Genomic DNA, 24,733 nt, shown 5'->3' on the forward strand with positions numbered 1-24,733 from the left:
TTCATGCTCCTTTGAGCCGTTTGGCCACGCCCACTCGCCAAACACATCAGATGTGTCGTCTCACCACGCCGGATGTATGTCACACGTTTCGTGAGGTTTCAAGCAGCCTTTGACCTTAAACATCAACTTCCTGTGTTACGGCGAGACCTCCAACTTTGCCGCAGCGTCACGGCGACGCCCATTGACAAAGTCGAAGGAATGTCTCAACATATCATCAACTACATGTTCAGGTTATTGTGACCCGACTTTACGTTCATGTGATCAACCAGCTCGACGGAGAACGTGAAAGTATGAAAAGTGTCATTTCCAGTGTCCACCAGGGGGCGCTATGACTCTGAGCGAATATTACCACACAGAGTCTTTGGGGCTCGACCATTATCATACCTGTGATGTTTGGAGAAGGTAGGTCCATGTACACGATCTAAAGAAACTTAGAGTTTCATGGCGAGGCCCTCAACATGGCCGCACATATCGACGAAAACGAATTCTTTTGATAAGATTTAATCCCAAACATGTTAACTGTTCATAGAAATATATTCAAGTCGGTGTGACCAAACCCCGAGGACAAGTTCGTTAAAGAACAACGTCGAACAATCGCTCAAAATGGCGACTAAATTTAAAATGGTGGACTTCCTGTCGAGTTGACGTAATGGTGCAATATAACTTTTTTGTGCGTCGAGGTGTGATACACATGTCCACCGGATTTCATGAATTTAGGTAAATGTGGCCGCCGGGGCATCTCTAGGTGGCGCTCTCGAGCCATTTGGCCACGCCCACTCGCGACTCCACCAGAGGACGACATTTTCCCCGGGAGACATGTGTGTATGCACTTTGATGAGGTTTTGAATATGATAAAGCCTCCAAAAAGGCAAATCACTTGGAGGAGAATAATAATAAGGAACCAGAAAAATAAAAATAATTCCTTGAATAACATGAGAGCTTTCACACCATCGGTGCTCGGGCCCTAACGAGTGTTGTAAGTGTGTCTCCCCTGCCTGTCTTATAATAGAATTAGTGATGTGAGGACCAGACACATGGGGGTGTCCTGATCAGGTTTCACATGCTACAAATATCTCTCAAGGGCTGTTACACTGCAGGGACATTAACCAATAAAGCTGCAGCTAAAGTCGCTCTCCACACAGAAGTCGAGGGACACGAAGTTCACTGCAGATATGAGTGAAGGTAAGGAAAACTGTTTGTTTCAAATTGTAGTACAGGTGTTAACTTGTTTATGAAGTGTAATCTTTATAAGTGAACATACAGTTTCTCTTGGTGTTTCTTCAAAGTCTACTTTGAGTGTCAGATTGAGAGCCATGAGTGAAATGTGATGAGCACCATTCTGGTGGATGACATGAGATATCTCAGATCTGGGACATTGATCTGCAGCTCAAAGTTTCCTCACAGATGATAAATCACAAGAAATCATCAGCAGGACATTCTCCGCTGCAGATTCAGTGTTACTCAACTTTTAATAGAGTCATCGGGTTATGAAGTTAGTCCACATTGGTGCAAATGTTTTTTCTACTGATGTGACAAGTTGTTTTTTTGTCTTTGTATCTATGCACAGTGTTGGGCATTGAGCGCTGTGATCTGGACATTGACAGCAACCACAGCAGCCATCACACACAGCTGTATGGAGGGAAGCGTCTGGTTATCAGAAGGGGACAGCCCTTCAATATCATTATACACCTGACACCAGGCAGCAACACAGACTTCAAACCGGGCCAATCCAGCTTCACTCTCATCGTTGAAACTGGTACACATCAGTGTTTTTTTTATTTTGTATATGTGTGAGACAAATAATTATTGAGACACTGTGTTTATGCATTAGCAGTTGTTGTTTTCTCAAGAATATGGAGTTTCTCTGTAATTCAGGCGGGCGTGGAGTCTGTCTTTAGCTCCTTTCACGTCTAATCATTCAAAGGCTCCAGTCCGTCCCAATTAGTGGGCTTTATAACCGTGCCAGCCTTCATTCATCCTACCTGCTCCGTGAACTCCACATCGCTCTGCAACCAGCCGCCACGGATCCGATGCCAATCTCCCCCGCCTCCCTGACCTCCTCCCATATTAATACATTCTTCTCTGTCCATATTGAGTTTATTCATTCAAACGTTGTGAATCTCAGGCTCTGCCGGGTTGGGTTGTGGTCTCAGGAATAGTCTGTGACATATTTGCTCAGACTATTTTAGAGCATCACTTGTAGATTAAAAATGTAGGCCTATTTCTTTCTTTAATACAAGGTTAAACCTGGCTGAAATATTTGAGTCTCTCATCTGGATTTAGAATCACAGTTTATGTCCATTTCTGTGTCTCCAGGTCCATTACCCAGAGAAGAATCAGACACCAAGGTTTTATTCTGTCTACATGACTCTACTTCAGAGACTGAGTGGAGTGCATCTGCTGCTAATGATCCATCTGAAAACACACTAACTGTGTCCCTCAATTCCTCTCCTGACGCCCCCATCGGGCTCTATTCCCTGAGTGTGGACCAGAAGGGCCAGAAAACCAGTTTAGGACAGTTCATCCTGCTTTTCAATGCTTGGTGCCCCAGTGAGTACAGACTATTGTCTTGAAAGTGACCTCAATGAGTTATACATGTTTTAGGTTAAACTGCTCTGTCAGTCAAACCTGAAAATTATATTTCCTTTCTTGTCTTTACGTAATTTACCACTAAACCAAACTTCTAAACACCTATCTACCACAGCCCTCTCTTCCAAATGATGCAAACGTGAGACATTTACTGTATGTGCTATTGCTGTAGGATGGTCTGAATGTTTTTTCTGACTAACAGGAGATGCTGTTTACATGAACGATGAGACGAGGAGGCAGGAGTTTGTTTTGGCACAGCATGGGGTGCTCTACAAAGGAACATATACGAGAATGACGGGGTTTCCCTGGAACTTTGGACAGGTAGGCAGTAGGTCATACGCTGTCAGTGTCAAACATAACAAGTTTAAGTAAAACATAAAAATGTCTACAAATCCTTCAATAAGAAAGACTGTTTCTTTATTAACAGTTATCAAACATAAGATTTTATTAATAACATTGGTATAATAAAGTAGTTTTCTCTTCTGTTTGTGTGCAGTTTGAAGAAGGAATTTTGGATATCTGTCTGAAGATTCTGGATAAAAACCCAAAATATTTCTCTGATGCCGATAAGGACTGCTCTGCCCGGGGAAATCCTGTCTATGTGACCAGAGTGCTGAGTGCCATGGTAGGTCTGCTTTTGTTCACTATAGGAAGGAGGGAGAGCCCCAGGATGCTTTTAGTTTAAGATTACCGTGGTGCATCAGAAAACTCTGTCTGCTCTTTAGTATTCACTGTGTTTTATCGTTGTGCGGGCCAACCTTTGTCCTTCTTTTCAAACTCTCGCTTCTCCCCCAGAAACCTTTGTGATACAAAGCAGCATAAAAGAAAGCCAGCCTGCATGCTCACTCCAAACAAGCGGCAGAGAGCATTGTAATAACTAACAAATAAATGATGGTCTGTCGGTATGTTATTTCTGCTGCTGCATGGCAAAATAGTGAAGAGAAATCCAGAGCTATTTTTACTGGGTGTCTTCAGTTGCTGTCATTGTACAAGAAATCAGGGATATTTCCAGACAATTTGATAACCATGAAAAGATCATGCACTATATTTGGGTTATATGGTATAGAGCAGACCTGGGCATTTTGCGGCCCGCGGGCCACATCCGGCCCTTTGTGCGTCCCTGTCCGGCCCGCGTGAGGCCAATCATAAATTACAAAATAAATTTAAAAAAGTATCTATGTCGAGTGTGCAATACAATGGTGCTGCTTTTGTTTTGAAAAGCGTTATTTGTATTACTTCCGTGTGGACGTATGCGCGTACGTGATTGTGAGTGAATGTGAACAGCGGCAATCACAAATTACAAAATAAATTTTAAAAAACATCTATGTCGTGCGTGCAATACAACTGTGCTGCTTTTATTTTGAAAAGTGTTATTTATGGACGTATGTCCGTGTGTAACCTGTGAGTGAAGGTGCACAGCGACAAGTGATGCCCGGTTACCCCCGAGATGTCAGCTCACGCTAAAAAAAAGAAAAGTTGATGACGAATGCCGTGTTTTCAACAAGACATGGACTGCCAAGTATTTCTTTACAGAAATTAAAGGTAAAGCCGTGCGCTTAATTTGTGGTACACAGGTTGCTGTGTTTAAAGAATATAATTTGAATCGCCACTACACGACGAAGCACGAGGATAAATACCGGAATCTGTCTGATGAAGAGCGCGCAAGGGAGGCTGATGCGTTGATGGTAAAACTGCAAACCCAACAAGGACTTTTTGCCAAATTTCACACCCCCAGAGATGCAGCCGTCAGGACAAGTTTCGTCATTTCTCACAAAATCGCCAGAAAAAGTAAGGCGTTTTCTGACGGAGAGTTTATTAAGGAGTGCTTATTGGACTCTGTTGCGCTGATATGCCCGGAGAAGAGGGGCGCATTTGAGAACGTGTCACTCTCCCGACGCACTGTAACGAGGCGGGTTGAGACCATCGCTGGAAACTTGGAGCTTCAGCTGAAGAACAGAGCGGCCGACTTTGACTGTTTTTCGCTGGCTTTGGATGAGAGCTGCGATGTACGTGACACCGCCCAGCTGCTCATCTTCTTACGTGGGATAACTGCAGACTTTCAAATCACGGAGGAGCTGGCAGCCATGCAGTCAATTAAAGGGACAACCACAGGTAATGACTTGTTCACAGAGGTAAATGCGTGTTTGGACATGTTAGGACTGAAATGGGACAAGCTGGCAGGTGTGACAACAGATGGTTGTCCAAATCTGATGGGGGAAAATGTTGGACTTTTAAAGAGGATGCAGGATAAAGTGACAGAAATTAACCCTGTGCAGAAATTGACATTTTTGCATTGTATTATACATCAGGAAGTGTTGTGTAAGACTGTTAAAAATTAACCATGTTGTTGATGCTGTAAGTAAAACAGTTAACTTTATCAGAGCGAGAGCGTTAAATCATAGACAATTTGTTGCACTTTTGGAGGAAAATGAGAGTGAACATGGTGACATAAGCTACCACAGCAACGTCAGGTGGCTCAGCCTGGGCAAAGTACTGAAAAGTGTCTGGGACCTGAGAGACCAGATTCAGAATTTCTGTGGGAAGAAAGGACATGACATCCCAGAACTTTCAGATGAAGACTGGGTGGCAGACCTCGGATTCGCTGTGGATGTGACTGCACTCATGAACGAACTGAATGTCAAACTGCAGCGCAAGGGCCTTTTTGTGCATGGGATGTACAGTGCAGTGACGGCTTTCATGAGAAAGTTGCAGCTTCTCTCAAGCCAAGTGAAGGACAACATTCTGACCCACTTGCCAACACTAAAGGAAGCCACAAGATCAGCCGATCACCTCCACAAGTACTCAAGCAAGTTAGAAGCACTGCATGGAGAGTTTTCGAGGCGATTTCAAGATTTCAAAACTCTTGAGAGTGAAATGCACATGGTTTCTTCTCCCTTCAACTGCAGTGTGGACAATGCACCAAGCAATGTTCAGATGGAGCTCATTGACCTGCAGTCTGACCTACTTCTGGCAGAGCACTTCAGGTCAGTCTCACTGCTGGACTTTTACTCCTCCCTCAAAGAGGAGAACTTTCCACACCTGAGGAGGCATGCTCAGAGGATTCTGGTCCTCTTTGGATCCACCTATGTATGTGAACAGACATTTTCTGTGATGAAGTTCAACAAATCCAAACACAGATCCTCTCTCACTGATGAGCACCTCTCAGCTGTCCTTCACATAAATGGGCGGCACGGTGGTGCAGTGGTTAGCACTGTCGCCTCACAGCAAAAAGGTTCTGGGTTCGAATCCGGTCCTGGGCCTTTCTGTGAGGAGTTTGCATGTTCTCCCTGTGCTTGCGTGGGTTCTCTCCGGCTTCCTCCCATCATCCAAAAACATGCACCTCAGGACTGTGCTGACAGGTCATCATTGTAAATGAGAATTGGTTCTCAATTGATATTACCTGGTTAAATAAAGGTCAAATAAACATAGCCACCTCAGACATTCAGCCAGATTTCAATGCCCTTGTTCAAGCCCAGAACAGACTGGATTATTCGCACTGAAGAGGTAAAATGAGGTGGAAAACATAACAAGTTATTGTTTGTTGTATTGCAGTATTTCTAGAAACTTGTTAAGTTGTTTGTTGTTTTTCCTTGTTTGTGGAACAAAGTTAAAGTGTGAACAAGTTAAAAATAAATTGCAGTGATTCAATGATTGTTTTTGTTTTCTTATTTCAATTTCACATAGCCTAATATAAATATTTAAGGATTAAGAGTTTAAATAAAACCATCAAAAGCAATTTGCTTTTGTATAAAGTTAAGTTAGGTTAAATGAAATTATTATTTTTATTATTATTATTATTTTTTATCTTACGGTATATCAAAAATAATATTGAGCAAAATTTAATTGAAATATTGTCGATGTGGCCCTCCAGCAGTGCTCGGGTTGCTCATGCGGCCCCCGGTAAAAATTAATTGCCCACCCCTGGTATAGAGTGTTGAGGGTGCACTTTTAACACCAGCGTTACAAACGTGTCATAATGGTCTATATTTACCTTTTCAACCTTTTATGCTTTAATCAGTTAGCACTGATCTGTATCTTTTAACTTGACAAAACTTTCGTTGTTCATTTTTTTTTTTTTTTAAATCCAACGCTGTCCTCCTTTTTAATGTCCTGCCCCTTTGAAAAAACAATCAGGGTAAAAAGATAAAATAAAAAATCTCAGCATTTAATGGAGTGTTACCTTGAACATCTTGTGAAGAAAAGCAAATAAACAAGCACATTTTGTACATACTAATTTAAATAGTAAATGTCCCTCATTGATAGAATGTGAAATTATTATGTAAATATGTAGTTCAATTTAATTTTAATTAAAACTTTGATGCCCGCTCATTTCTCTGCAATGTTCACTTATGCTCCTCTTCTTCTCAGTGCTTTCTCTCTGCTCTCTGCCTCCGGCCACAGATCAACTGTGAGGATGACAGGGGCGTGCTGGTAGGAGAGTGGGAAGATTATACTGGCGGGGTTGATCCATCAATGTGGCTCGGCAGCGGGGACATTCTGCGTCAGTGGGCAGAAAGTGGTCCCGTCCGCTATGGCCAGTGTTGGGTCTATGCTGCTGTTGGATGCACAGGTTGGAGCACAGTGGGCAGTTCATATGGTCATTTCATTTGTTTTTTTTAATCATTCATTTATGTATCAATTCACCCACTTATTCAATTTTCCTGTGTTTTAAGCTTTTGAGATTTGGTTATTTTGTTTTAGAAATATAACATTCACATGTTTTAATGTGATCTTAACAATTTTAACAGAAAAACAAGAACAAGAGAATTTGTTTGTTAAATTCTATTGAACAAAAATAAAATTAGCCAACAGGCTATCACCTATCTTGAGGCATTATAGAAACAATTTCTTTAACTACAGCACCATACAACACTGTATAATTGACCTTCCCCATTATAACTTACTGCTTCATTCCAGTTACATCCTCAAGCTGCCCTCTACTGCCAACAATCACAGCTTTTTAATCAAAACCCTAAATTTAGAATCTAATCTCATGGCTTTGTTCCTGTCTGTCCTTCATTGTTTATCTCTGATGACCGACATGGTCTCAAACGTCTGCTTTATAAAGCTGGTGTGATGTAGTGTGACTGTGTGTCCTCCTTCAGTGTCCCGTGCTCTGGGCATCCCGTGTCGAGCGGTGACTAACTTTGAATCTGCTCACGACGGCCACGCTGACCTGCTGATAGAAAGACTGTTTGATGAAGATGGAGAAACAATTACTAATGATGACTCAATATGGTGAGTTATTAGTCTCTTTCATTACATCTTTTTTTTTTTATTATCACGTCATCTTTCATTAATCCCATGTCAGAGAATACAACGTTGATTATTTTACAGTTTGAAGCAAAAGGGTCATGTTATAGTTTCTATATTAACATTTTTTTCCAGGAACTACCATGTTTGGGTGGATAGCTGGATGACTCGTCCAGACTTGGGGCAGCGGTTTGATGGGTGGCAAACCAGTGACCCAACCCCACAGGAGACAAGTGAAGGTGAAGACAAAGACATGATTAGAATAAAAAAGCACACATCAAAACTGCCTTAAAGAGCTGTTATAAGGGTTTGCGTGTGAGGGCACCAAATTTGACCATGGTGGTTAGTTTCGACTTGTGACAGTCACAGCTTTGAGGTCTGGTTCAGGCCGACTTCAAACTTGTGTCAGCATATTGTGTTCGACATGTTCACATGGAGATTGTTCTCTTCTTTAAAGCTTTTCAGTTTTATTTGAACAAATTACACATAACACAAATAATCTGACCCCTTTGGAGGGCCCACATACAAAATGCTTTTACATTTTTTGTTGCTAAATGTTGCTTATAGTTAGTGCTTTAGGTTTATAATCACACTGCTATTAGCCAGGTTGTTACTTTTTTAACATTGATTGATATTTCAATGTGGTTTTTGTTATTTTGTTTTCTTGCTGTGTTTTGTTTTGTGCCTATAAAGTCTTTTGGGAACATGTCACGTGGTGACTTTTCTCTTTCTGGATTTTTTTTTTTGGCTACTCTCCATTTTGTATTATTATACATTCAGCAAAAACAACCTTCTAAAAAGGGCTATTTTGTGGATGTATGATGCTGTCAGGTGTTTTCTGCTGTGGACCAGCTTCCCTGAAGGCGATCAAGGAAGGAGAGCTGACCAGGAAATATGATGCCCAATTTGTTTTTGCTGAGGTGAGTCTTTGCTGAAATCTGTTATTGAAATGTATTGTCGAAAAACACAACTGTGAACACAGTCCTCGTTAGAGGTATGTGTATAAAAATGTATTTTTCTGCTGTTGTTGTATTAACCGCTTGTTCAGAATTAAGCGCCTGTTTTCAAACTGTACAGTGCCTGGTGGCTGTCTTTATATTCAGTATTATTTGATGATATTTTGTGTCTGGGTTCAGGTTAATGCAGATGTCGTGGACAAGGTGCGCCAGCCAAACGGAGAGTTTACCATTTCCCGTGGATCAACCAGCCATGTTGGATGTTTTATCAGCACCAAGGCTGTGGGCTCATATCTGAGAGACGACATCACACACCAGTACAAGTATGCAGAAGGTACTGCAGAGTCACAGGTGCACAGACATACTTGACTCCAAACCACAGACTTATTCAAACATATCTAAAAATATACGAGCTGGATCTTCATTTTGATTATAACGCTGTTTATTTAAAATAATTTGTGATTTTGAGTCAGTGTATTGGTATTTCTCTGGCCTTTCACCTACAGCACAGGGGATGTGCATATAACTATGCTACTTCTGTTGTAAACACCCATGTTACATCTCACGTTGCATGAATACAGACACATGACCAAGTTCCTCAGTTTAAAGATTTAGGGCTCTGTTTTCCTGAAACTATGTGCAGATGAAAAAAAAACCTGTTTGCTCTGTCAAATCTTGTTTAAAATATTTCTTGTTTTTAATCCTGATGGTTTCCAGGCTCCCAGGACGAGAGGCGTGTCTATGAGAAGGCCCAGCACCACAACAAGCTACGGAAGAGGGGAAAAGAGCCAGGACTCCATCTCAAGGTTTTTACTGTTCATACATATTCAGTTGTACCAGGGGGAGAGCAAATACTGTAAATATATATGTATCTAGTATATCTATAAACAAAAATCCAGTGGTGTTTAAAGTACCTGAAACCGTGCTTGAGTAAAAGTACAGATATCTTACCAGAAAATAACTTTGGTAAAAGATAATGTCACCTATTAGAAAATGACTTGAGTTTAAAGTCTTAAAGTATCCGATGTTTACTTAAGTATGGAAAGGAAATTTGTGTTATTAAATGTACTTAAGTTTTAGAATTAAAAGTAAATGCTATAATTAAAAAAAACAAGAAAAAAAAAAAGCAAGTGTTAAAGCGACACTGTATCCGGGGCCACTGTGGCTACAAGTGAAAATCAAGATTAATCTTGTTCAGATATTATGATGTTGTTGTGACTTGCTTGCATCAGACATGCCTTGGCTTGAGTGGGAATACAATGTAGAAACTTAAGCAGGTCTTTGAGAGCACTTGATGATGGAGCTCTCAAGCTCCAACCACTGATTCACCAGAGCTGCTTGTGGGCAGTCTGTATTATCGAGCTATCAAATTCCCTCCAATTGTATTTTGTAGTAATGAAGTAGCTCAAATGTATTGGAGTAAAAATATATATTTTGTTTAGTAAAAGTGAAAGTTGACAGAAATATAAAAATTCCAGTCAAGTTCAGATACTCCAAAAAAACATACTTAGGTACTGTAACCAAGTATTATTACTTTGTGACATTACACCACTGCAAAAATCACAGAAAAGGACTCAAATCGATATTTGAGCTTCAGAGAGATTACATCATCTGTGTCTAAACTACAGAACGAAAGAAGAAGGAAATGAAACAAAACAGTGATGGTGTCAAAGTTATACAGCAGACTGTGGCCAAGTCAGAGTAAGTTAAACGGTCACAAGTTGAACATAACCAAGATGGATATGACAGGCGTGCAGTTCACAAGTGGTTTTCAAACTGGCGTGAATTCAAATATGAACCACATTCATGTTTGTATTGATTTGTTTATGCCAGAGATAAAACTATACCAAGTGAATTAGCTTTGAAATTCTTTGGACCTTACACATATTAATATAGAGGTGATATACTGATCCAAACAGAATCATGTTGTTTCAGATTGTGTTTAGACGAGATGAATGAAATGTAAAATCCATTTGAATGAATTTTATTATTAGATGGACCATGAATGTCCTAAACAAAAATCACCTCATGATTCTCATTTAAGATCAAGCTCTCCGACAACATGATCGTGGGCTCAAACTTCGAGGTGTTCGCTATCCTCACCAACGACTGCATGGATGCAAGGGACTGCAAGTTTCGCTTCTTCGCCACAGCGGTCGGCTACAACGGCACACGAGGAGCCCGCTGCGGATTTGCTTCAATTGAAGTGGAGGTGCCGCCTGGAGAAGGTTAGCTCTGATGTCAGTGTGAGCTGTTAATTTAATGAACTCACCAAAAAACATTAACCAATTGTTAGGAAATGCCCCAAAATTTGAGGTACCTCTTTGAAACAAGGTTTCAGTCAAAACAATTTCTCAATTGGACATTATCTTAATGATATCTTAAAGCATAAAATGTGTGTTTTCAGAAAGGCGCCTGTCACTCAAACTGGAGTATGATAGTTATGGAGCAGCGATCACCTCTGACAGGATGATCCGTCTCTTAGCCATGGCCTGCGACAAGCGGTTGGACGCTTTCCACCATGCTAGGAAGACCCTCGTGCTTGATCAGCCAGAAATAGAGATCAAGGTAAGGATGGAGGGACAGTGAAAGAAACCAGAAAACATGTCACATTTCAGGAGAATATATCTCAGTGAGTAAATGATGTTTTGACATTCCTGGACGAAACTGAACTTGAGTAGCAAGAAATCAGTGCACATAAATTTAAGCATGAAGTACATTAATAAACTGTTTTTCACAAGGCAGCCATGTCCAGGGGCATTATGTTTTTGCAAAGTCTTATTCCATGCGAACGTACGTCAACTTAGGTCAACTTCTCTGTGACATGACAATGTTCTGGAGAAAATCTTTTCTGTCCATTATTTAACATCGTAACTCGTGAACAGAAGAGCAGATTTTGACTATATTTCATCTTTGGTCAGATACTGAATTGTTGACACTAATCTTGGGTGTTCACCCTCTCGAGCCTCCTTCTTGAATATCTATACTGAACCTTGAGCCTTGACTCAGGTATCCACATGTACAGAAAAGTAAAGTATTTGAAAAGTTTCCTGTTTTCTGTTTTTATTTGGTGAGTTGTAATTAAATTGTAGAGGTTTATCATGATACTTTTAAACATTTGCATTTCTATATTAACTCTTACTTTATGAAACCTGTTTTCCTAAACCTTCCTCTGCAGCTGGAGGGAGAGGCCACAGTGAACCAGTCTGTGACGGTACAGCTGACCCTGTTGAACCCTTTACCAGAACCGCTGCAGGACTGCAGCTTCACCATAGAGGGGAATAACCTCACTGACGGCAAACCCATAACAGCAAAGTATGTGTTATGCAGCAGTAACTGTTACGTAGATTTCTATACTTTCCTACTGTTTTCTACTGAGCCATTTTACTCTTGTCACCCATTCCAGTTTATCTTCTGTTTAATGGACAAGAAGATGTCTGTACTGTAATCAAATTTGATGTAGCTTTTGAGTCAAGGCCAAACAAACCTCACCCAAAACCCCTCTAAACGTTTCCCTGCAGCTGTCACACTGGGATGCCTAGTTCTGTTGTGAATGAAATGTTAGTTTCAGCTCTCAATATAAGCTGTTGTTCTGTTAGCCAGTTACAGTGAGAATATCTTAAAAACAAATATCAGCTTTCTGCCTGTGCTGTGTACTTACGAACAGAGATAAAACAGTTTGGCTGATGTTGCTCTTTGTATGATTCCTGCAGGATTGGAGCCGTGGGCGCCGCACAAGAAGCCAAGGCCCGTATTGAGTTCATTCCCAGCAGTTCTGGCTCCAACGTGCTCCTGGTGAACTTTGATAGTGACAAACTGAAGAAGATCAGGGGTTTCATTAGTGTTGTTGTGATAGGAGAATGAGCCAGGACAGAGTCTCATTGCACCAACAGATTTCAGTTTAATTGAATTACAGTGGCATTCAGAGCTGCTGCTAACATAGAGGCCTGAGGCTTTATGTTTTTTTAATCCACTTATTATTTGTATCCTCTTATTATACTCGTATATGTGCACCTGTGCTAGATGGGAAAACTTGAGGAAAGATACCATGGAAATTCTTGACATATTTGGAGAAGCACATATTGGATCCTCTTTTAAACAATGCCTTACTTCAGTAGAAACAAATCTTTGTAGGCATTTTGTATAATTTCTTCACCCGTCTCTCACATCAGTTTGATGATATTAATGACCACATTTAATCCACAATTCCTTCAGATGCAAGATGTTTGATGATTTTCTTGCATGTACTGACCGATTGCAATAACCTGCACACAAGATTTCAATGGAAATCTTTGCTTTTACCTTTCCATAACCCTCCAGTTTCTCTTTTAGACCCATTACTTGGTCGGTTACTGGATCTTCATTCAGTTGAAATGTTCCAGTGCATAGGCACTAACCTTGAGCTCAAATTGAAAATAACGATAGCATCACAATAGTCAGGAAAAGAGAGAGAGAGAGAGAGAGAGAGAGAGAGAGAGAGAGACAGTGAAGCTTTACTTCAGTCCTCCAAGTCTCTTTTCTCTGAAGAGTTGTCTGACGTCAGGAGTTCATCAGGGCGTTGCTTTACTGGCTGACAGTATCTGCAGTTGAAGTCAGTGGGTTTCCTCTTCCACTTCATCATTGTAGTTAAGTCAAAGTTCCTTGTTTATCACTTTGTTTGTCATTTCTTAGTATTTTTAGGTTCACTTGTATTTGGTAGATAGTGTGCAGACAACAGACAGGAAAAGAGGGGGGAGAGATGGGATGTGGTGACCTGACATGAAGGTTCCTGTTGAGACTCGATTTTTGTGGTCAACATCTTTGATCCCGAGGCCACACGATGCCCAGTTTCATAATCTATTGCTTACATAATTCTTTGTTTAGTGCTGACCTTATTATTGAGTTTAGTGGATTAGACGACTTCATGTCTTTATGTTTGTGTTGCATAAAACACATTTAAAACACACCGTCATGGAGATTTGCGATTTTGTCAAGTATTATAAAGTGTCACTTTTTCTGCTGGTCTGTACGTCATCTCTTGTTGTGACTTTATGATTCTTCAGGTTCTTCAAGTAACAATAGCACAATTTTACAATGATTAAAAAAAGGCATTTATTTACAGAAACGGGCAATAGTCAACTATATCTTCATCACTCCACTTCATCTTCCTCCTCACCGGAGAATTGCTGGGAGTAGCGAGGGGCAGCGTAGTCAGCCATGTTGTTTAGTCCGTAAACTGCAGCAGCTCAGCGCACTGCGAGAGATCTCCATGTTACGGGGACCAGACCACTCGGAGGTTTCGGCGTCGTAGCACTCGATGTCAAGGGTGGTGGTGATGCCGTTGAAGCCCCCGGCAACAAACAGGCAGTCATCGATTAGTGCGATGCCGAAGTTGCTGTGGTGGTGCAGCATGGAGGGCACAGCGTTCCAGGTGTTGGTTTGAGGGTTGTAGGCCTCAGCAGTGTGCAGACGGGCGGTTCCATCGAAGCCACCGACCTACATGAGAAAAAGTTCATCATGGAGATGATGCTGCTCTTTTAGATTTTTCTGTTGTTGTTTTTTAGTGTCTTAAGTTAAAAAGTAAAAGAAAACTGTTGACTAATGACATTTCCTGCAAATATTAGAAATGAGTATGCCCATTACAATTTCCCCAAAGCACAAGTGGACAAATACAGATTTCTTGATTGATCTGATCAACACTTCAAAGACACTCAGTTTACTGTAATAAAAAAAACAAAGAAAAGAAGCCAAACTTCCCATCAGAGCAGCTGGAAATTAATAATTTTAGTAATGTTTGCTTAAAAGATTACTCAGTTATTAAAGTCATTGGTCATCAATTTTTGATCTGTCAACTAAAATATGAATGTTATTTACTAACTAGTATGTTACTGACTTCAATGGAAAAGCTTTGAAACCTCTGTTCAGACTTCCTTTTCATGCCTCTGTGTCTCACAGTGTTTCTGTGTTAGTTCAGTTTCAGCAGAGCTTCATGTGCTTACTGCAAAGACTCGGTCTGCGTAGACGATGACTCCAATTCCACTGCGCCTGCTGTCCATGTCGGCGATCAGTGTCCACTGGTTGGTCTCTGGGTTGTAACATTCAGCCGTTGACAGACATTCACTTCCATTGAAGCCACCACAAATGTACACCTGGAGGGAATGAAGGAGAGAGGATGTAAGTCATTTTGTATTACTTTCATCAAAGACACATGTTTAACACTTAATATCTGATAATCACAGATATTTGTATTTTCTAGAAGTCACACGTTTTGGCGAAAAAACGAGCACATTAACAAGGCAATGCTGCACAATGTGTTGCTGAATACTGGATGCATGACGGTGCTTTGCATTTCTGTTTCCACTTCTTCATTTAACATATTAAATGCATGGACGCAATTAAAGTCCACTGGTTGGTCGTAGGCTGATAGCGCTCGGTCGTTGCAAGTCGATTATGTCCATCATAGCCTCCTATGGCATATATGTGCCCATCCATCACAGTTACACTGACATAGCAGCGTCTTGAATGCATTGATGCCACCTCCTGCCAGGTGTGTGCGTCCAGGTCAAACCTGTGCACAGTGCTGAACTGCACAACACCGTCAAAGCCACCGACACAATAAACTGATCCGTTGAGGAAAGCAACACCTTGATAGGCCCGAGGAGTTTTATCAGTGTTGATGACATTGACCCAGCGGTCAGCACGGACGTCATAAGCCTCGATGGTATTGGTGGGGCTGCCCTCACTCCAGCCTCCAACAGCAGACAGGATGGCAGTGGGCAGGCGTGGGCGGGTCAAAAAGTTGCAGATTATGGACTCGGAAAACCAATTTTTTTCTGAGGTCATTCATGGCCTCCAAGGTCTTGACGAAAATCATTTGACACTCTGCACACGCCTTCACCACTTCGTTGTGGGTCACGTTGTCTATTACGTATTCTGGAACCATCAAAGCCAGCCTGACCTGCACAGAGACACAAGGACATACGTTGGAATTACATTTTCTAAAATGTAGCTTGAGCAATACTCAGACTCGACTGGTGTTACCAGCAGGTTTCAGCTCATTACAAATATCATATTGGCATTAGTAGTAGACAGTCCCTCCAGGATTCAGCAGAATTCTAAAATGCTTGATTTTACAGCGTATTTTCTCATAAATTGCAATGTAATTTGTGGGTCTTTTTTGCAGTAAAAATGTGGGACTTCAAAACTTTGCCATTTGAGAAAAAAAAAAATACTTTTTTTAATAGCTACAAAAAGAATAATATGTGATAACTTCCTTTGATAATAAGATTTTTTTTAACTTCGAAATCCATGTGGCTCAAAGTTGCCAAAAGTTCAGAAAAGCAAACAATCTGTGACTCATATAGTAAATAAAGGCTCTATCTGACTACTCTATTCACAAAAACAAAGTGCTGTCTCTTCCAACTTTAAGTGTGTAAAAACTTCAAGTTGTGTAAAACGTAAACTTTTTACACATACAGGATTCATCATTCCAGTGATAAGACTCTTTAAGACCACATTTCCCACAAGTCCCGCCACTTCTAGTAGTTCTGTTTTTTCCACTTGGCTAGCATGGAGTTTGTTTTGCTGGTGAGAGGAGGGGGAGCAGAGCCTCATTGACTGTATTTGAGGAGTTATTTTTGTTTGAAAAAGCTACTTTATGCCGTAATCCTTTCAGCAGAGCTTCTGTTGAGGAAATGTTTTGCCCAAAAATTGTGGGAATTTTGCAAACCTGCAGGTTCCTGCAAATACAGCAGAGATTGTTTGAATTTGCATTAATTATTGCGATTGCAAGATTGTGATTTCCTGGAGGGACTGAGTTGTGGAAGTAGTAGTAGTTTTGTCGTCGGCCTGCAAAGAAGAAATGAATATGCAGAAACATCTCTTTCAGATGATATCAAAAAGTTGTTGCAAATAGGCCTTTGTAGTTCTCCACCAGACTGCACTGATTTCTTCAGTTTTCTAGATTGAAAATCTCAGTATTCTTTTTGGTCACAATTTCTTAATAAACAAATTTAAAGGGTCCTTACAAAAAATATTTTTGTTAAAAGATTAAGTTTGACCTAAATATCTGGATTTTTTTTTTTTTTTTTACTCTCAAATTATAATATCAGTCAAAAATGCAGGAATGTTCTGAGTTCAGTTTGAAAATATTTGTAAGATGTGTGCACCGTAATGTTTGTATGTTGTAGTCAGGACTGAAGCACTTCAGTTCTTTTTCATTATTCTTTTCAACTCTCTCTCAGACTCGGGCCTATTAAACTTCATAATATTTCCTGTCTATCAGCGTAAAATGCAAAAAAAATACATTTTACTTGCGTGGTCTAGAACAGGACTGAGTGTGGCCTGGTCTCATGTATTTTTTCTTGGCTTAAAATCACCTGTTGGAAATGTTGCAGACTTTACAGAAAGAGTTGTGACTGCAGCCCAGCTAATACTGTACTGTACTGTATGGTATTGTATTCATGAAAACACTATTAGCAAGATTTAAAAGATGCAAATCAAGAGTAAATTGCATCCCAACAGTTGATCGCCTCACTTACTTTGAACAAAAGCAGAGCGATGTACTTTCTACGATCCTCAGGTACGAAGTCGATCCAGCGAAGGATGGCCTCATACACCGTCTTCTCCTGCTTCACATTGAGTTGGTCACTCTCAATGATTTGAACAAGTTTCTGTGCAGAGAGCGACAGGAACTCTTCTGAGGTGGCAGCAACCTTCTCAAAATTGAGGATGCAGCAGGTGGACGAGGTTTATCGCCAACCAGCAGACTAACGGCCAGACAGCATCTCCTGGGAGCCAGAGTTTGGTGGAACAATCAACCCCTGGGCCTCGGCACCCGCAGTGGGAGGGAATCGTGTCTGGAGTGGTGGATTTAGGAAAAAGAAGGCCCCTTCAAGGCAGCAGCAGCAGCCCTAATTCAACAACTGTAGCCTGCTGTAACATCATCGTCAAACCTGAGGATTACAGTGAGGCTGGAACTAGTCAGGGGTCAAAGGCTGCTCCACAGTCACCTCACAAGTAATACAACTTCTTTTTTGATCTGTTCATCCCACTTAATTAGTATTTAACCTCAGTGGTTAAATTCTCAGTTCTTAGACATTGCTATTAGAAAGTAGCACTCAGACTTTTGAAGATCTGATATTTGGTGATTTTGCAATTTTATTTTTGCATTTCTTAATATTAGTGATAGTCCCCTTGATCGTATATTCTTACAGATCGAGCCAGGCCCTGTAACATATTGTAGGTACTATTCCCCAAACAGTATTCAGTCATTACTTCAGCTTGAGTTGACAAGAAACAAATCTGACTGGTCGATTTTCACTCTCCTGACAATATTATTTATCTCTTATGAGAAAATAAAAAGTTTTAACCATCGTGTCAGGCAGCGTGTAAAAACCTTTTTTTTTTTACAACCACAAGAGGAAATATAAACTTCATCAGATGGAAATCTTGTCGTATTGAAAATGTCCAGTGTATCATTTTATTTTAGACTGATATATTTGGTTCTTTGGAAACATTTGGCTCTTCACTTGAATTTTAAAAAAAGTTCAATTGGTCTGACCAAAGTTTGTATTGATTGATCCAGCAGTGAGTCAGTAGGGTTGAAGATGTTAAGGACTCTAAAAGCTGGCTTGATCTCCTTCCTTTCTGCTGCAGGAACACACACTGGGTTTTGACTCTGTACTGTTGTTTTTGTTTCATTTTTGAACAGGTCATCAAGGAGAACAGAAAGAGAAACAAGGAGAAGGCAGATGAGCAGAGCGAGGAGTGAGAGAGATGCCGCCGCTCTGTCTCAGTCCCACACTGTCGGCTGTCAGTGGTTTCCATGGGGACGAGGTATTAGAGCGAGGTCAGCGAGCCAGGACTCGTGCACAACTGGAGCGTCAGCGGCCGGATCATCCACCCCACCTGACCAGCGCGTTCGATCCCCGTCATCTTGTTCCCATCACGGTCAGCCATCATGTCGCGTCCTCCAGGAGGCTCAGAAGTTTCAGATCTCCCGCCACGGGAGCTTCTGCTCAGAGAACTCCTGTATGAGCGACCGAGGGCCTGCAGGGGGTAGTGAGCCTCTATGCTGCAAACACTCCAGCCTGCCCAGCGGGAGGTATGAGGGGGCGTTTAGTTTGGCGAGTCCACAGGAGAGTGCCAGCAATGCCCTGTAAGTTTACTGTATGTGGTGATAAAAATAATACTCTATGATATTCCTCTCATTTTCACTAATCCTCTGAGATTTAATGAGATCTCGTGGATTCTTTTCTGTCTCTAAGCTGACAATGAAGAGCTACAGGTATTGTCTCTTCCCTTTGCCTCTGTTTTTTTTTTTTTTTTTTTTTTTTTTTTTTTTTAATTAGCGTACAAGCTTACGAGAACAGACCCTCAGGCCTGCCACCAATGTCATCTATATATCTCACCAGGAGGTTGATGGGATCAGTCAAAAGTAGGGATATCTTGGAGACAGCAAACGATATTAGAGAAAGCCTAGAGTAAACTTATGAGGGGCATTTAAATACTGTATGTTGGACAGCAGAAGAGTAATGTCACACTGTAGAATAGAGAGCTTTTTATTTTCCTTACCCCAGGGGCCTGTTCTAATCTGTCCATGCTTGGCTTGTTTCTTACGACAATGCATGCAGAAAGAGTAAAATCAGTGTATCTCTTTCTTATCTGCTTAAATTTGAAAGAAAATGAATGATAACGATGTATAAGATGAGTAAATATCAGAGACCAGGTGTATTTATGAACAACAGATGCGAAAAATGTTTTTATTTTGTCAAAAACTGTCCTAAGTTATATGAAAATATTCTTTCACCACACGCTTGTTCTGAAGGACAAAGATCTTACACAGATCTACATAAATGATTAAAAATCAAATATAACACAGGATGTATGCTGAGTATCACTCTGTAGGTGTGTGTTTGAAGTTAACCTCTTTGTTTTGTTTGTGTCACCAGGAGGTTGCAGCTTGTCATGGAGGAGCTGGTCTTCACAGAGAGGGAGTAAGTCAGCTCTCTGGGCTACATCCTGACCCACTACCTCCCCCTGATGGACAGACACGACATCCCCCAGGACCTCAGGGGGAAGGGAGGGGTCATCTTCTGCAACCTGGAGAAGCTTTACGACTTCCACAGCCACTACTTTCTGCCAGAGCTGGAGGCCTGCCAGTGGGAGCCTGCCATGGTGGCCCGCTGCTTTCTCAGACATGTGAGGAATAACTGTATGACAGCAATCAATATACTTGTCCTGCAGTACATCATTTTTTTTTGTATATAATATTTTCAACTCTCTTCAAGATTACATATTGTTCCTTGTGTTTTAATGTGTGGCTCTTTTTGCAGAGTGAGAGTTTTGGCCTATACGCTTTGTACAGCAAGAACAAACCTCAGTCAGACGCCCTGATCCTGCACCGACGCCATGACATCTTTTAAGATCAGTTTATAATTTGTCTCGTCTTTCTCTCAACTGAAAATTATTAATTACACTGTACTGACCAAACCTGATGTTTTCTCGTTTCGTGATGACACTGCAAAAGTTTAATATTCATTACAGATTCTAATTTTGTCATAGTGTCAAAAATGCAGTAATTTTAAGATGAAATTACAATCAGTTCTAGTCATCAAAGCACCTCCCTGAAAGTAAATTCGACAACGCAAGAAAAGAACAACCATCTCATCTGTGCATATTTTTCTGAGAATCGTGTCTCCTCTTGATCTGCTATTCATTACTTGAATGCATTTTGAACCCGACATGAGTAACGCCTTTTTTTTTTTCAAACTGTTTCACATCCCCACAGTTTACATTTTGTACCTGCCTGCACTGACACTGCTGTACAAGGGAGGTACAATATATGACACCATGGAGTGTACTGAGCGAGATTTTCCAGACAAAGTCTGTGTGGAGAGCCTTGTTGACTCATTCATACTTCCATAATAGACACTTGGTAATTTACTCTGTGTTGAGCAGGAACTTGAGAGTTCACACTTTTCTTTCTTCACTTGTCTTTGAGGTTCAATAAGTTTTACCAGGTCCCAATATTTCCCCTTTGAACCATCTTCAATGAATCTGTTTGTTGGACTGGATACGTGTTCCGCTCTAATAGCTGCAGTAGTCATCACAGTCCTCCGACTGGGAGTGCCACACTTTTCCTTTTCATCTTTACAGCCCCACTTTGTTTTCCCTCACAGAGGAAGCAGCAGGAGCTGGGCGACCAGATGGACCTCTCCTCCTACCTGCTGAGGCCTATCCAGAGGATCAGCAAGTACAGCCTCCTACTGCAGGACATGTTGGCTTTGGCCGGCTCATACAGGCCAAAGGATGTGATCCAGGATACGTTGTTCACCTCGAGCGTGTGCGCACAAAGTGTGCGTGGCCCGGCTGCTTATGTGCCTGATCTGTCGAGCAGTGAGCGGGAGAGAGAGAGGGCTGAGATCCAGGCTGCTGCAGACTTGACTCGATTTCAGATGCGTCATGGCAACGATTTGCTTACCATGGACGCCATCCGGGACTGTGATGCAAGATATTGAAATGACAGATAAGACATACCTGAATCACAGTAGGTAAATAACATTAACTGCCTGCCCTATGTCCGTCTTCCCTGCCGGAGTCTTAATAATCACCCTTATTTAACTTGAATGTATTTAGTATATTCTGTTTAAAAGGTTGTAGTCACACCTCACAGCGCCAAATATTTTGATCTGCCACCAAACCACATATGACCATATCTGTCGGTGTCATTTCTGTGTCTCTCTTTGTGTTTTCTCTCCCAGACCAGCGACATTGGGATGACCCATAACTCTACTGTGAGCGGTCTGTGTTTTGAGATCTGGTTCCGCAGGAGGAAAAGTGAGGACACCTACACCCTCAGGGCCTCCAGCGTGGAGGTGAAGAAAGCCTGGACCACTGACCTGGAGAGCATACTGTGGGATCAGGCCGCTCACAGTAGAGGTAGTAACAACAACATACTGTTTTTATTTAGCACTTACATGGAGAACAGTTTACAGATAGCTTTACAGGTTTAAAAACATTGTGAATATACTTTATGCTGCAGAGCTGCGGATGCAGGAGAGGGTGTTCATGGGAATGAACTGCAAACCTTTCATGGATATTCAACCAAGTGATGCTGCAATTTGTGACCGAGCCATCAGCTGAGTCCTGCCTGGGAGAAGTAAGCAGCTGAACACACAACACTTTAACTTAAAAGTAAATTCAGTCCCATGTCATTTATGCAGGGTTTCCACTGTTCATGTAATTTGTGGAATATCAGGGGGTTACATAAAGTCTATTTCAGGCATGGAAAGTCTGCAGATTCGATCATTTTTTGAGCCAAGTCATGGAATATCATGGAATTATGTTTGTAGCAGATTTCAATTTCATTTCTCATTTCCATGAAGTATTTGTCTATATAATATACAGTTGTAATGCAGCTTGTTTCCTCAGTGCTTTTATCCCCTTTCTGCTTATCAACAGTCACTCAAGAAAGGTTTTTTCTTGTAGCTACTGATGAAGGCAAACATGCCAGGAAAATGTAAATTTCAAGAGCTTTGGCAGAAGACTTCAAAGTTTGGATGTTAAGACAGAAAAGCCAGATGTAAAGTTTGTGAAAATACTGTTGAAAATATTAGAGAGAGCCCTTTGGAGCCACACCTACAGTGCAGGCGGGTACAGTACCAGGAAATTCATTCATTATGTTCCCATTTAAGAAGAAGAATTTTGATCAGTTAATTGTTTAAGAAGTTTAAAAAAAATTAACATTTTATACTGATAATACCTGTGAATGAGTAAGTAAAGGTTGCAAATGGCTGTTGGTAAAACAATGGAGCTGGATTCTTTTTTTTTTTGTGATCAAACCAAATGTGGACTGTTTTACCATTCATTATTGTTGATGGAAATTCAACTTTTTAATGAGTAAAAGTCAGGGAATTTGACATTTGACTTTGAGTGGGAAACCTGTTCATAACACATCAAATCCACAGATACTAGTGTGTGTCCCAGTAAACCAGGACCTCACATGAGCATTCAGGGTTTTCTTACAGTATTATTTTCCTTCTTTGTGGCATATATATTTTGTCAGTAAAAAAATAACATTTCATGTTTTTCAAATGAATAGTTTAATCCATTAGCATGGCTTGATACAGCTTTGTAACAGGCTTAATCAGGGCAGAATAACAACATCAAAGACAAGTTTAACCAAATGATTTAAACCACTTATTTAAAAAAAACATGACTGAGTGTCCTTCAGATTTTCTTTTGACCAACTTTTGAATTTTCTCTGATAAATAATGAGTTTTTACTTTACTAGTTAATTGAATTACTAGTTTGTAAATGACGTTGCAGTGTGGCTCTAGGGATGTTAAAGTAGGATGAGTGGTTGGCTGTACACCACCGTTTGTCATGGCTGAACATTGGCTTGATTGCCATTGAATTTGCTGCAGCTATTAATGCAACTAGATTTTGTTGTTTTTGTTATCTAAACAAAATCCAGCTAAGAAAGTGGCTAAATTTAACAAAACTAAAATGTGTTTGTGAAATAACTGCAACAGCCCTCAGTGCTCACTGACTCGGCCTATTATTTTCTCACTGATGACATCTATGTATGTGTGTCTTCAGTCCCTGTGGCATGTTGTCCACACAGGGGTTTAGATTATCCCGACCACAGTCCATTGGCTCCGGCAGCACCGCCTCCACCACCATCAGCCATTCGTCTTCCTCGTCTGTCCGTGGCTCACTGCCCCCAGCAGGTTACCCCGGGAACCAGTCACAGGGAGTGGACACCCATCCGGGCGTCTGCTCCTCTCCCGAAGCTGGGACGGAAAATGAACTGGACAACCATCATCTTCATCAGCATCATCTTCATCGGCACTGTGAACAGTGGACAACCCACCATCCTCTGAGTACGTTTATTTTATGTTTTTGTGAACTGTTTTTTACGGATCTGTTTGCTGTTGACTTTAAAGCACTTCAGACACTTAATGAACATCTGAATTCAGTCAGAGAAATCAGATCAAATTGAGTGTTTATATGATGATCAGCCTAAAGGAATAGGGTATATTTTTGTTTTTGTTTGGTGCCATCTGATGACACAGTGTCAAACAAACTAGAAAGCATTTCAACCAACATGTACCATATCAAGGTGATGAACATTTTGTCCTCACGTTTCTTTTCATGTGTGCATCATAATGTAAAATGAACTTGTATCAGTTTTGGTGTCAATTACACTTGTTATGTTTCTGCTTTAGTCGACAGCTCTGAGTCATCTGGGGACTGCATGAATCTCTTCAGCAGCTCAGTGCTCAGCTGCCTGTCTACCATCAGTGGAGAGGTGGTGGAGGACTCCTCCTTTGTGTCCCAGAGTTCAAAGGCCCATCCACCGATTTGTCGGACCCCCAGCCTGAGGAGAAACGGCTCACCGGCAGTGAACAGAAAGAAGCCAGGTGTCGCCCCCAAACCTCCACATCTGGCTACTGCTCAGACGCAGGTGAAGGTTAAATAAAGCAACCTGCTGAATTACTGTATGAGCTGAAGAAGATGGTCTCTCTCTCATGTTGTTTAATGATAGTAGAAGGAAAGGTCTGAAGAGGTTTACATGCGTGTTCGTGCCTGTATTGATGCGGCTGTGGCTCACGTCCACATGTCAAAGTGTCAACGGGAAAGACACTGAATCCAATTTTTGTCCTAATGACAGGCGTGCATTCTTCCAGCATTAATATGTGTCTAGTATGTGTCTGTATTAGGTTTCTCGGTTTTATTATTGTTTTGAATATTTTAAGCCAATTCATTAATTAATCAACCGTTTTATTTGTTTTCATTGTGAATTAAAATGTTTGTCTTTTGTTTAATGCTGTTTTTAATTCTGATTTGTGAAGATATAAAGAAAGTGATGATGATAATCATCATTGTTAGCAATGGCCCCTGCAATAAGAATAAATTGGGCTTTGAATATTGTTGCAGAATCTCCTGTC

General features: G+C 41.0%; 2 protein-coding genes and 2 pseudogenes across 2 annotated transcripts; 3 read left to right on the forward strand and 1 right to left on the reverse strand.

The window, feature by feature from the left end:
* Positions 1 to 1,172: 1,172 nt before the first annotated feature.
* LOC138192867 (protein-glutamine gamma-glutamyltransferase 2-like) lies at positions 1,173 to 17,591 on the forward strand. The gene is made up of 17 exons (XM_069140553.1): positions 1,173 to 1,182; positions 1,568 to 1,756; positions 2,317 to 2,550; positions 2,792 to 2,910; positions 3,086 to 3,214; positions 6,991 to 7,159; positions 7,695 to 7,827; positions 7,978 to 8,081; positions 8,674 to 8,762; positions 8,979 to 9,132; positions 9,516 to 9,604; positions 10,843 to 11,026; positions 11,206 to 11,366; positions 11,977 to 12,113; positions 12,512 to 12,593; positions 14,747 to 14,951; positions 17,359 to 17,591. The coding sequence occupies exons 1-16, from the start codon at positions 1,173 to 1,175 to the stop codon at positions 14,885 to 14,887; spliced, it is 2,124 nt and encodes a 707-aa protein (XP_068996654.1). The 3' UTR covers positions 14,888 to 14,951; positions 17,359 to 17,591.
* On the forward strand, positions 3,995 to 6,231 carry LOC138193501 (general transcription factor II-I repeat domain-containing protein 2A-like; annotated as a pseudogene).
* Positions 15,147 to 18,014, reverse strand: LOC138192869 (kelch-like protein 10; annotated as a pseudogene).
* On the forward strand, positions 17,613 to 24,610 carry LOC138193502 (puratrophin-1-like). The gene is made up of 9 exons (XM_069141612.1): positions 17,613 to 17,795; positions 18,490 to 18,936; positions 19,046 to 19,065; positions 19,730 to 19,979; positions 20,960 to 21,331; positions 21,542 to 21,719; positions 21,823 to 21,939; positions 23,382 to 23,665; positions 24,011 to 24,610. The coding sequence occupies exons 4-5, from the start codon at positions 19,821 to 19,823 to the stop codon at positions 21,296 to 21,298; spliced, it is 498 nt and encodes a 165-aa protein (XP_068997713.1). The 5' UTR covers positions 17,613 to 17,795; positions 18,490 to 18,936; positions 19,046 to 19,065; positions 19,730 to 19,820; the 3' UTR covers positions 21,299 to 21,331; positions 21,542 to 21,719; positions 21,823 to 21,939; positions 23,382 to 23,665; positions 24,011 to 24,610.
* The last annotated feature ends 123 nt before the right edge of the window (positions 24,611 to 24,733 follow it).

This window comes from Embiotoca jacksoni, unplaced genomic scaffold (assembly GCF_022577435.1).
Source record: "Embiotoca jacksoni isolate LCO1_2020_lvr unplaced genomic scaffold, fEmbJac1.0.p SCAF_9, whole genome shotgun sequence".
NCBI lineage: Eukaryota > Metazoa > Chordata > Actinopteri > Embiotocidae > Embiotoca > Embiotoca jacksoni.

Excerpts from the sequence above, each read along its gene's own strand:
- LOC138192867 (XM_069140553.1), top strand. Across the intron at positions 2,911-3,085 it reads TTCCCTGGAACTTTGGACAG|TTTGAAGAAGGAATTTTGGA; the intron begins GTAGGCAGTAGG and ends GTTTGTGTGCAG. Across the intron at positions 11,367-11,976 it reads AGCCAGAAATAGAGATCAAG|CTGGAGGGAGAGGCCACAGT; the intron begins GTAAGGATGGAG and ends CTTCCTCTGCAG.
- LOC138193502 (XM_069141612.1), top strand. The coding sequence starts at position 19,821 with ATGGACAGACACGACATCCCCCAGGACCTCAGGGGGAAGGGAGGGGTC. Across the intron at positions 19,980-20,959 it reads CCCGCTGCTTTCTCAGACAT|AGGAAGCAGCAGGAGCTGGG; the intron begins GTGAGGAATAAC and ends TTTCCCTCACAG.